The sequence below is a fragment of the Lingula anatina genome, chromosome 7 (assembly GCF_051362555.1).
Source record: "Lingula anatina isolate TDL-2025a chromosome 7, LinAna3.0, whole genome shotgun sequence".
NCBI classification, from domain to species: Eukaryota; Metazoa; Brachiopoda; class Lingulata; order Lingulida; family Lingulidae; genus Lingula; species Lingula anatina.
In genome coordinates, this window is record NC_141773.1 from 3,982,501 (window position 1) to 3,994,956 (window position 12,456).

Sequence of the window (12,456 nt, forward strand, 5' to 3'; positions counted from 1 at the left end):
TAAATATTTCGGTCACCACTGTAAACAAACTGGGTTCATTAGCTGCCGGCTACTAAGTGTGAAAATACATCTCTTGTACGGCCAGTGCATATTCAACGGAGGGAAGGATAGATGAATATTACACTGTGGACTGCGATAGAGCCCTTTATTTTTATTAATAAAAATGAACGAGATTTTGTCTAATGAAAGTTTTCATCTTATCTTGGCCGCGATTAGATTACTTTACTAGTATAATTCCTCAATTGACAATATTTATCTATTGATTATATCAATCACTTTCTGGTAAACATGCGTTCACCAGCATTTTCTAAGACTCGGATGACCACCAAATTTGTGTCGATTTATCGATTCAAAGCAAATGTGCACGTATCTCTTTCTCTCGATCTATCTTTCTTTCTGTGTCTTTCTTTCTTTCTGTCTCTTTCTCTTTCCCATCCCTCATTTGAAGAGATAAAATACATATCGATTCTTAAATCTGTCACAAAGTGCACTACTGACAGATGTGAATAAAACATGATTTAATAGGAGAGAATGATACGTGATATCAAACGGAAAGCACCTATTCAAGGCAGATCATTACTATATTAATTTTCAATTCCTTTGATCTCCTTTCTTTTCCCATCCAACTTTTGCTGTGAGAACCGAATGACAAAAAATACTCATTTTAAATATTGATGCAGCCAGCGGCGCCAAAGCGCGTGCAGGGAACCTCGTGCTTTGACATGTCGCGTGCCAGCGCGTGTGCGCCCTGCCACGTGCCTTCAGGAGGCATACAGCCATAAAAAAAGTACCAGGTATTTCTTTCAAACCAAAAATCTCTTCCCACGACTATGGTTTCGATGCCTCCTTCCGTTTTTAGCAGAGAAAATTGGCCTGGCACGTGTGTCGGATGATTAGAACTATTCTTAATTGCGGTCATTTCCGTGAAAAAGGTGATTGATATCCGCCACGTCCGCTCCACAAAGCGTACCTGTGCCGTCTGCCTTTTTTTTCTCAATAAGCATAAAGCGTATGCAAGAAGAATTAATTTCCAAAAACTCTTGATTAATATATCATAATAAACTATTCTTCTCATCAAGGATAAGTTTAAGATATTAACGCGAAGAGGTCATTTTTTGTTGATGAAATCCCTAGCTACCAGTGAGAAAACACATACTCTCCATGGGTAATCATTCGCAGGTGCGTTTTGTATATCATATTTATCTCATGTTCATAAAAAATGATAATTTTCGATTGCTCAGAATGGGTTTCCATTGCGCCACTTTTCCTACAATAATCGAACAGCGGAAAAGCACTTTTCTTATCATTATGACCGATTTCAGCAAGTAATAGATAAAAATATACTGGGGGCCACAGTTTAACTGCACATTAGAAGAAAATGTGCTGATTAGCCTATATCCTAATAAAGCACACAGCTGATGAAATGTTTGTTAAGGACTGCCTTAATGCCCATACGCTTGTTTCATATAGCTAGGTTCACACAACCCGTGCGTACTCGGTGGTCGGTTCAGAGCCGGCTTGAGGGCTGTTCACTTTGTTAACTACGGTGGATCACCGGTGTCAATTCAAACAATGCAACTGTGCGGGGCGCACCTAAACAAGATACAATAAGTCAAGTTTCGACTCTGACTACATACTGTGTACCTTAGACGTTGATTACAATACATGTGTCGTGTTTTCATTATATAATATTGATTTAACAGAACCGGAGGATGGTCAGCGTGACACGAAGCTATAGTTTAAACAACCTTAACAAACATATTGACAGTATGAATATTCAAGCATGTTAGCTGTATGCATATTCAAAGACATTGGCTATATGAATGCAAACATATCTGTGTCATAAATGTTCATCTTCCCGCATCAGTTTTGGTCCATGCATCCATACATTTCATATGATTCCGAGTACTGTAAACAGTATAGTATTTCATCACACCTGAAATACGAACTGTGTATGTTTACATTATGTTCTGAGTATGGTTCAATACGAGAAGATAGACACATGAACTAATCATATCGGGATGGGAAAATAATTCTTATCATCGTGAGATGTCAGATACTACAAGACAAAGGCTGATATATTTTGAACGATTATACACCCTCATTTGGCCTCTAAACTACACCCTGGAATGCTAGTTACAAATGTAATTCATCATTTGACATGAATTTGAAGGGGCGAAAAGAACTCTACAGTTTATGTCAATCTTTGAATAAGTTCCTAACATCTGACAGCGAAAGCACCCCCCCCTCCCCCAACTGCTTTTCTTTCTGTACGTAGAGTCCTGTAACCATCAAATATCCAACCTCTAATGTTCGTGGTAAAAACGGCGTTTTGAACCAAGCTCGGTTAAACATGAAACGTAGCACGTGTAATGGGAGGAAAGATTCGCCGTTCTCGGTTGTTTTGTGTTACAATCTATATATCCCTATGTAACAAGGTTCGTTTGTTTTGTTATCTGAATAAAGAAAAAAAGGCACACCGGTTTGGGTTACTGCGACGTTTAACGTGTTGTCCATGCAAAATATTGATTGTAAAAAAAGCTGACAGCTTCACTTGTACAGTTAGTGCTTGCGTGAGAGAGAGAGAGAGAGAGAGAGAGAGTGAGGGGGGGGGGTAAATTTCTTATTGTAATGGTTCAGGACCCAGAAAGAAAGCAGATATCGTCTATTATGTCATAAATCTTACGATTGTGCGTGTTTCTTAACGAAAACTCTCACTTTACAACGTTTGTCCATCAATGATCTACTAAAATTGCTCTGGACATGTTGCCTAGAATGCCCGAAATGATGAGCGAGTTGCTGAGCTTCTGTATTACAGTGTAGGAACTCTAAACATCGCTGGTTCGCAGGAAAGCATGGAGTTATCACAGCGCGAGTATTGCTCTTTTTACACAAAATAACAATGGGGAATAATCTCCGTTCTTCTTTAGTAAAGCGATGTAAAAAGGTCATATTCAAACATCCTGTCTTTGTCTACATATGATTTTTCCTACCTCTCTTAGAACTTGATACAACATTGAATTGCCCCTTGTATTTTAATATAAGGCACGCAATATATTAGAACCTGAACTCGGTGTGAAGCTCGCATACTTTACACGCATATTACTTTATATTACATTGGATATCTCTGTTTTATATTATTACATTAGTGTGATCTATCAATTCGTAATAAAACATGCATTGCCCGCAACCTGTGTTTGTGTGTGTGTGTGTTTGTGTGTGTGTGTGGGGGGGGGGGGGGGGGGCACGAGGTGCAGGCGAACAAAGTCACGGATAAATAAGGTACATGTCCAAACCAAGGCTACTACGTGCCTATAGCTGAAGTATAGCATTTTCAACCGACCGACATTTTGGAGAATAACTTGACATATATTGACAACGTGCTCTACAATAGCGGAGAAATTTATAGATAGTGGTGTGAATCATCACATGTTGAATAAAGACTGCTGATAAATGATTCTAACTCGACCCAAAACACCCTGCGTTACACATGGTTAACATTCGAACACTTCTGTACGGATTACCCGCGAGTAGTCTGTATTCTATGTGACAGCGAGTGTGCGTTGGTGAGAAAAGGTTCTCGGTTTGTACCCCGAAATTCACAGAGTCAACAGGGGCGGTTGGTAAAGATTCACCATTTATACCCTGGAAAACAGGGGGGACAACAGTGACCGTAGACATATTTACAGAAAGCCCACTGTCAGTACCCTGAAGCTCGCCGTTTCAAAGGCGGCGGTAAGCAGATAGGGTATTAATATCGCAAAATCATATATTGCATTCTACGTGGATTCAGGGTGTTCAGTTATCATGGCCGATAATGAAGCCAATATACATATGTCTGTTTACCTCGATCTATTCACTCAAAGTATAATGACTCGATATTTTCTGCCACACACAGGTAGACAATGATGCCACATTAACATTAATATAAAAATTAATATAAAGCGTAATGCTTCAACTGACGTATCTCTCTCTATATATATATCATGGTAAAACAATGATAACATAGCGGTAGTAGGCCTATACTGCCTGTACCACAATAGTATTTTTTGATAATTTGTGTAGTTTGACTTGTCATTGTATGTGTAAATGAAGTTAGTTTAAGATAATCTGCGATTCTGAGACCTAGAATACAAAATAATATATTATATATAAAAGCCTGATGTAGAATGCACCAGTTGTACGGGTATTAAATATAGATGTTTTGTTTACCTACCTTGTGAAATCATGGAGATCAGCAGCTGTAACGTTAAGACGTGCACTCTTTTCATTCTCGCTGTCGTGTCTTCTCATGTGCGTGTATCGGCGTGTGCGAGAGCGTGCGCAGCTTGGTCGTTAATCCGAAGTGACTGTTAGTATCGTGCAGCGACTGACGGATAACATGTGCATTCTGAGTCGTTTTTTCCCTGTTTTCCTCTCTCTCTCCCGTTCTTTGTCTCCCACTTGAATTTACTGGCTTATTCAAAAAAGCAAAACGTTGTTATTCCTTGTTGATAGCGAAATGTCGATTTCTCTCAATATTTTCGCAACTCGTTTTTTCTTCTCATCGGTCGTCTGCTGTCAGAAACGAACACGTGCTATCTGCCGCCACTGGATGTCGTCTGCTCGAGCAATTATGGAGGAAACGCAGTGGCATTTCCAAGAAGGCGTCTAACAGATCACGTAGGGTCTTATCTACGGTTATATCCGACTGATAGCGTCCTTCAATGAAGATTCAACTCAATTTCATGGGGCCCAATTTAATTTCGACCGTCGACTTAGGTACAGAGGGCGATTAATGGATGTGAACCGCTTGCAACATGAACACTTTAAGGCACATAATTCAATTGCACGTCGCCTTCGTCGTTTTCCAATCAGAAATAAAGCACGGTGGCGTATGCCTGACGTACACTGCAGGACGGTCAAGGGCGACCGCTGCTGATTAATTTACAAAGTTTCCAAAGCGGTCTTCGGTGGGCAATTTGGAGCAGAAAATATTAAGTATGGGGCTGCACGACTAGCCTTGCCGTGCCAACCCTTGCCTGTATTTTCGGAGCTCCAGAGACAGAATTATTGGTCCTCGGAGATGGAAAACTAGCCGCAACAGAACCGAAGTCAAATTAATCGACCGGCTTCCCCCGTCGATTTTCGACTACTGTTTTTGCGCGTTGGCGATCTCCAGCATGCGCCACGCGCTCCTGTGTATCTCGTATCCGATCCGGAGTTTTCCTTTCGCGATATGATCTTACATTCACTTCCTTAACCAAGGTTAAAAAATCATGAAGCATGTGATAGGCTTCACCTATGAAATTAAATGTCCGTTGGATGCCTGTCAGTTTTCGATCACGTCAGATTTCTCTTTCCACTATTGCAATATCTGTATCTGTTTCTCTTTCATCCTCCGGTGCAAGCTGTGAATACCACGTGCAGAGGGAAATGTCAGTTTTGACCTGTTTAAGTAGCTAGTAAAATAACACGGAAGAAAAAATACCGTTATCTCATCCTTTCGACAGAAAACATTAATCCATCTCTCTATAAATCTTTGTCATTCCGAGTAAGAAAGTCGAGATTTCTTTTCTTTCTTCAATCTATTGATAACGTTACACGGTAAAATCCACCACCGAGTCATCGACCGTTGTTTGATCCACCACGCTTAAATCTCACCAGGTAAGTCTGCACGCGTGTAATACCTGAGCGTTTTAATCTAATCCTCCTCAGCCTTAATGGTCAATTATCATCGTGTCGTCATGTCCGTGGCTCGTGAGACGACTTCCCCTTGGTTTTAGCTCCCTCTCTCCCCGCTAAAGTGCGTCCCCTCTCTGTCTCATGGTAAACCTGGTAGTAGAGGCTGTCAATTTTCTCATTGATTAAGTGTTCGGAGGCCGTCCATTTACAGCCAACTTACAGCGCTTTTGTTATAGCGGCACGTGCCAGCTGACAGTTTCCAGGTTACCAATGCGAAGTGTCGTCTGCTTGCACTGGAGGCTCACAAAGGGGGAGGTCGAAAGAGCGCAAATTTTTTATTTGTATTTCACAGCCGTTTGCTAATGAGAATAACAAAGAATGAACCGTAACCGTGGAAACCGTAACCGTGGAAACGATCGAGTACGCGAGTGTTGTTCTCTGTTGTAGTAGCCATTCAAGGTAATAGACGTTTTTTTTTATGTTTGTGGTGTTTAATTTACCTGACGTATATAGAATCGGCGGGGCGATAAATAGGTGCTTAGAAAACGCTCGAATAAATATTTTACTTTGCATGTTTTTGTTTGCGGATGTTTTTAGTCAATGCTGTAAATATTCTACGCAGGGTGATAAAATCTCCGAAAAACTAATTCCCAAATTCAAATTCTCCATAGAAAAAAAGTTAAAGCTTTTATAAATTTCCGAATAAACATAGGGGAGGATAGCTACACCAGAACTGAACATGACCAGGTAGAGTGCAGAGTTCTTGGTATATCATGGTAAAACAAACACAGCCACACGCCGAAAAAGAACAAAGAAATCACATCGGCGCAATATTGAATGGGGGGAGTACCCGAATAGGGCTAGGCGGAGGACTGCACCCACACTGTATTAACTATCGATCTCCAAAACAAGCGTCTGGTGCGTAATAAATGATTTGTTATTTTGATAAGATTTTGTTCGATTTGGTTTTGCCCTGCGGTGATACGCCTTTAGAAAGAAGACTTTCGTAGAGGCCAGGTTTTCTTTTTGTGACGCATTTGCTTTTATCGTTTTGTTCTTTTCGTTTGATTTCTCTGTCACATTTGCTCTGGTTTCTTTGAATAAGTCCATTTAATCGGCCCCACTCCAGAAAATTCGACAAAGTGGTTGTGTACACCTTATTTGCATACCATCTTAGGAAGTTTGCTTAATCCGAGGAACAAATTGTTTTTAAATGCCCCTTGTATTATGATATGGAAATGAGTGACTTTGTTACACGTCATTAAATTTCACTGAGAAAAATGTTTTTTCTTATATTAAATTCGCGTACACTTAGTACATCAGGTCTTTGTCTCGTGGCTGGTGCGTAGAACATTATTACCACTAGTGGAAAAATTTAAATCTATCGTGCTTTCATAGAATTGTGCTCTCCTCAGATTATTAGACAATTTCACCTGTAAATCGTCTTGATAATCCCATGTAATTATCGACATCGTATTAATTCCCATCATCGCAGGGTAAATTCCATAATCCTTCACCATAAAATCCAACCCTGAAAGTCGAAGGTCGCCATACCACTACGCGTGGATATGCAGGGTGAGCTAGCGAATGGCACCCACACAAACGTTTGATTTTCAGGGTGGTTTATCGTATCGTATCATAGAGATAGGTGAAGAGCGTGATCGGAATAATGAATACAGTTAATGCAAACTTTAAGAACAAAGAAATCTGTATTGGAATATTAAGATTTATAATATCTGGCACACGTTTTGTCTGACTTAATCAGTGTATATTTGATAGTTTCTCACTAATTAAGGCGGCGCAAGGAATGTATTGCATAATATTTCCGAGTGGAAAATTGGCGATTGATTTTGATAACGCAGCATTTTGAAATAGTGCAGGTTTATCATTCAAACATTCACTAATTTAAATTTTGTTTTTAAATTTTGAATAAATTTTTTTGATACAAAGAGGAAGCCATCTTCAAATAACATGCTGATATTAAAATAGGTTGTCCATAAAAAATTCAAACATTTATCAGACAACATTTGACAATATTTAACTCAAAGAACAAAGCGTTATGAAACAACAGAGAGAAGATATAGTAAACAATGCTTCTTAATTACGTCATATTGTCCTGTGACCGATGTAACGATGGCTAAGGCCACGTTCATAGTGGACATTGTTTTGACCGATTTCGGGTATTTATTAAGTCGGTTTATACTATTTTGGCAGCCCGTGCTAGAAATATCCTACTAACTTTATTCACAGCGTAAAATGGCTCCTGATCTCAAAAAGCTGATTGTATGTAAACCGGTTACATGTTTTGATTCCTCAACTATGATATGTACCAAAAATTTAATATAATCAACACGAGAGCGGTTTGTGTTAGGACTGGTCCATCTTGGTCCAACTGGTCCCTAAAATAAGTTAAATTTGAAAGAGATAACGTTCTGATGTGTCGCGAGGATTAACCTGTGTACTAGTAATGTATACGAAGACAATTGAATATTAACAATAACCTTGCACTTGTTCACGCCACTATACAGACAAAAGAGATAAATTTACTTGTGTCTAATTGATCGACATTCGTTTATCTTTATCTACCTTTGCAGAAAGACGACATCATATAGGACAAGTAAAGTGTGTTTGAGGCCGTGTAAAGGGGTTACGAAGAGAGATAAAAACAAAAAGCCATTGCCGTTGACTTTTCATTCGTCATTCTATTCTTACATCTCTATGTCTCTTCTTTCATATCTCTCTCTCTCTCTCTCTTTCTCTCTCTCTCTCTCTCTCTCACACACACACACACACACACACACACACACACAAACATTCACTGTGGGGCAACATTTAGATTAAAAAAAACTAGACGAGCTGTGCGTTTTGAATGAGTGCTGATAAAGGCAGATAAGCCGCTATCTAACACGCTTTATTAATTTCCTTGTGGGGGAAATAACTTGAACCCTGATACAAAGGTTAACCTTAGTGCTTTTACCCTCCAGACTTCACCAACTTTTAAAAATTATTCATATTCGCAAAATAACATCATGGGTTCTTGTGGATTATTTTTTATTTCTCTAAGTGAAAAGGACAGAGTATGATTAATGCTAAACAATTTATGATGCAGATGTTGCTCACTTGATAATTTAGATTCATTGTCGAACAATCTTATCAAAATTATAAATTGCATTCTTTTGACATCAAATTGAACATATAAAAACTGAAGCAAATTAAATATCCACAAAGATATCCCGAAATATTCAATAATCTCTTTCATCATACACGTACAGTATGACTGAATGGAGACCAAACTTTAGAAAAACACAGCGTCTGCTATCCTTCGTTATGTAAGGCCAACTGAATTAAAGAGAATATAATGAAAATGAGCATACGTTGACAGAAAGCAGAACTGAAAGTGAACTAATCGTTTGCGGCATGATTATCCTATTATAATTCCGCTGCAGCCTGATTCCCAATGCACGGACGTTATTGGACATTTTAAGCGACCAGCGATCCGTGATAAAAAAGCTTTCACAGATCATTTCAAATTAATGAAATCGCCGCCGCAAATTATTTCGAGTAGGTTAAATAATGCATCTCACCATAGCTATGGCGTAGAAGCTATACCACAGAGTTAAAATACAAGGTCTAATTATGACGAATTGGTGGTCTTGAAACCGCCATTTATCAAAGTGATATAGGATTAATGAATATAGGTGTAAGAAAGAGAATGACGGGTAAATACAGGTGCAATGCGAATAAAGGAGAGTCACACGTCATTTGGTTTCGGTTTTTCAGCGCTTGTGTTAAAACTTAAGCCGTAATAATCATAAACATTTCGATCGTCTGCCGCAGATGTTTGGCGCTCGTCCCGATTGGAAGGCCTGAAGCCCATCCAGCTTCCTGGCCTTTTATGTTTATCAGCACCGCCCCGAAAAGGAAATGTGGTGTCTTTGCAAGCGGCGCCAATCACCTGAGAAAACAAAGTCCAATGAAATTATTCTGAAGATTAAAAACAACACAGAAAGAAACACGATCCCAGCACAGCTATAGAAATACAAATAACTAAATTGTGAAAACAGACGATGTGACCGATTTTCTTGGTGAGTGGGAATGAGTTTATGTGCATCAACCCCAACTATAGATAGAGCAAAAGGTAATGGTCCCCTCCTCCTCCTTACCACAATTCATTTGCAGATAAAGTATAAGAAAATATGTTCTTTTGTGCTAAATGACAAATGTTCTTTTCATTTGATCGTGGTCTTTATGTTGAATAACAAGCAACAAGCAATATTATTATTCAAGGTTGATTTTCCCTTTGCGGGTAGAAACGTTACATTTTTATTGTGATTGTTTGGGTGGAGGAGAATCTAAACTTATTTAAGTACAGTTGTGACAATAAAAAGGGAAAATTAAAGAAAGAAAAAAGAGTAAGTAGGCCTAATAGATAATCATTTCATCTTGTAAGATGTGAAGAATTTCAAACTTGGCAAAAAAATAGTGAACCAAATGAATATATAAATATTTCATACGGTCTTATGTAAGAGGGTGCTTTGATAATTAATTAATTAAATAATTGATTAATTATATTCATATAAATTAAGACTAAAAAATAATATTCTTGAAATAATTATTTTTATCATGGCAACAGTGTCATTGGAACATTTGATAATTATTTTGTTATCACTGTTATCAAGCTCAAGAACAATCAATGAAACAATGTTAGAACTATTGTAACGCCCCAGCTTTATAATTGTCACCGCATAATTTCTGCTATAGAAACAATTTAGAATAATTCACCCCGAGGAGAATTTATCACCTCAATTAAGACCAAGGCCTCGCCAAGACTGAGCTTTGAAGCAACATACCTTTCAAATTGTGATTCCTTAAATGTTATCGTTTCTTCGTAAGAAGGACTAACATTATTTTAGGTAATGCACTATTACGATAAATGTTTTCTGTTAAGATTGTTGGATTTGCCTTGGTCATAATACAACAGCATAGATCCTGCAAAGGACCAATATGATTTACGTTTGGAGGCAAGAAAGAACAAACAATAATTTTAATTAGAAACACAGTCCAAGGTAATGAAACAGGCAAACTCTGTCGGTCGTTTGTATAATTGATTTCATGATTAAAGATACTGAAGTAATATATTATCGTCCTATGACACTTTTCAAGGATAGTGGGCAGTAGTTGTGTTGAGATTCTGTACCTGAGAAATAAATTAACTAAAAACCTTTGGTGACGAAACACCAAAAATGAAAGCAAACCGTGATGACTCTTTTCTCCTTACCAGAAGGATTCAACCATGTTAGTTTCACATTCACATGATAAAGAAATTATAAGATTCAATTTGTTTTGGTCAATGACAGGAAAATGTTTATGAATGTATTATAATATATTTCTTAAAAATGAGCATCAACATCCAGTCCATAGAATATTATTGTTAATTATGCCAGGCTGAAAACTGACTTCCTATACAGCATACACATACATTTGTACGATTTATTCAAAACTTTATTGTCCTTTTTTTAGTATAAATAAACCCAATGAAAAAAGAATGTTTCTAAACTCAAATACGAAACGGACTAAAATTTCACCGACAGGAAATTCTTTGTGAAATATACTAAAAATAGGAACGGGCTTTCAAAACAGAGGCAGACGACAGTTAGACAAAGAGCGGCACGTGCCGCGTGCGGAATATCAACCACCTGTGTTTGTTCCTACAACTCTTGTTATCAAAAGGCTGATTTCGAGCGCTCTCCACGTAATGCGACGAGAGGGACGGGAGAACAAAGCCGGTCTTATTAATGGTTTCGTAACATCATGGAATATCACTGATCTGCATGATATTTAAGAATGGAAAATTGTTCGCCTTGATGATTTTGTTGTAGGTCACTTCTTGTATCTGTAATTTCATTAAGAAATAAAATTAACGATGCAAGAAGTGCACAGTAAATTAAAAAATCAAACAAAATTAGACCACAAGTTATTTTTGGTTGTTAAACTTCATAACATTTATTCAATAGCGTTAAAGTTAGAAAATTGTTCATTTAATATCATTTTGACTAAATTAAGAGTGATACGTTTTAAGGTAAAAAACGGACTAAAACTGACATTTAAAATCCCCAGCCCTCCTTTTCAATGCATATTCCATCTCGTCTGATACACGGTATGTTATGTTAGTGTACGAAATCTGTCCTACGCGACACTCAGTCATTTCTCCGCCATATGCCCGTGTCTTTGAAAGATTCTGATCGGCAAACAAATCCAATATTTACAGATCATTGAAGAGCACTCCATAGATTGTTGACTTAACGCGCGATTAAATCTAGTGTCGTTGTCGCAGCTTCTATTTGATGACAAAGCCGTCACAAGCAGGTGACACACAAGACACGTTCGGGGCTGTGTACCTAAAATATCATTAGGGTCCTCATGGGCAAAACGTGGTAGACGGGGAGGGGAGGGGGAGGGGAGGGGAGGCCTATCTTTGGTGCTTGATTCCTAGGGGGATTTACTATCTTTATACTTACTCTTTGGGGATGTTTTTCCTCTCTTATCAATATTACTTTACTGAGATAGAAAATAAAAAGTATTAAGGACAGATATTAAAAGCACAGAAATAGAAAATATAGAAATGTTTATAGAAAATTCAAAGAATTTCACCAAGTAGCATTTGTTCAGAAATTCAACGAAAACACGCCTTGTTACCAAAAGTCGTCTGCGCCTTCGAGTGAAAGGGAGCGCGCTCTCTCCACACACACAAAACTAAACACAACGTCCAGTTTTGAACTCGAAGTCCCCTGC

At 38.2% G+C, this 12,456-nt stretch overlaps 1 protein-coding gene across 1 annotated transcript in view; it reads right to left on the bottom strand.

The window, feature by feature from the left end:
- LOC147760638 (cell adhesion molecule Dscam2-like) overlaps positions 1 to 5,928 on the bottom strand; it is a 32,118-nt gene extending 26,190 nt beyond the window's left edge. Inside the window, exon 1 of the mRNA XM_087017096.1 lies at positions 4,217 to 5,928. Within this exon, the coding sequence (XP_086873222.1) occupies positions 4,217 to 4,271 (55 nt within the window). The 5' untranslated portion in view covers positions 4,272 to 5,928. The remainder of the gene's footprint in view (positions 1 to 4,216) is intronic.
- Positions 5,929 to 12,456: the final 6,528 nt, after the last annotated feature.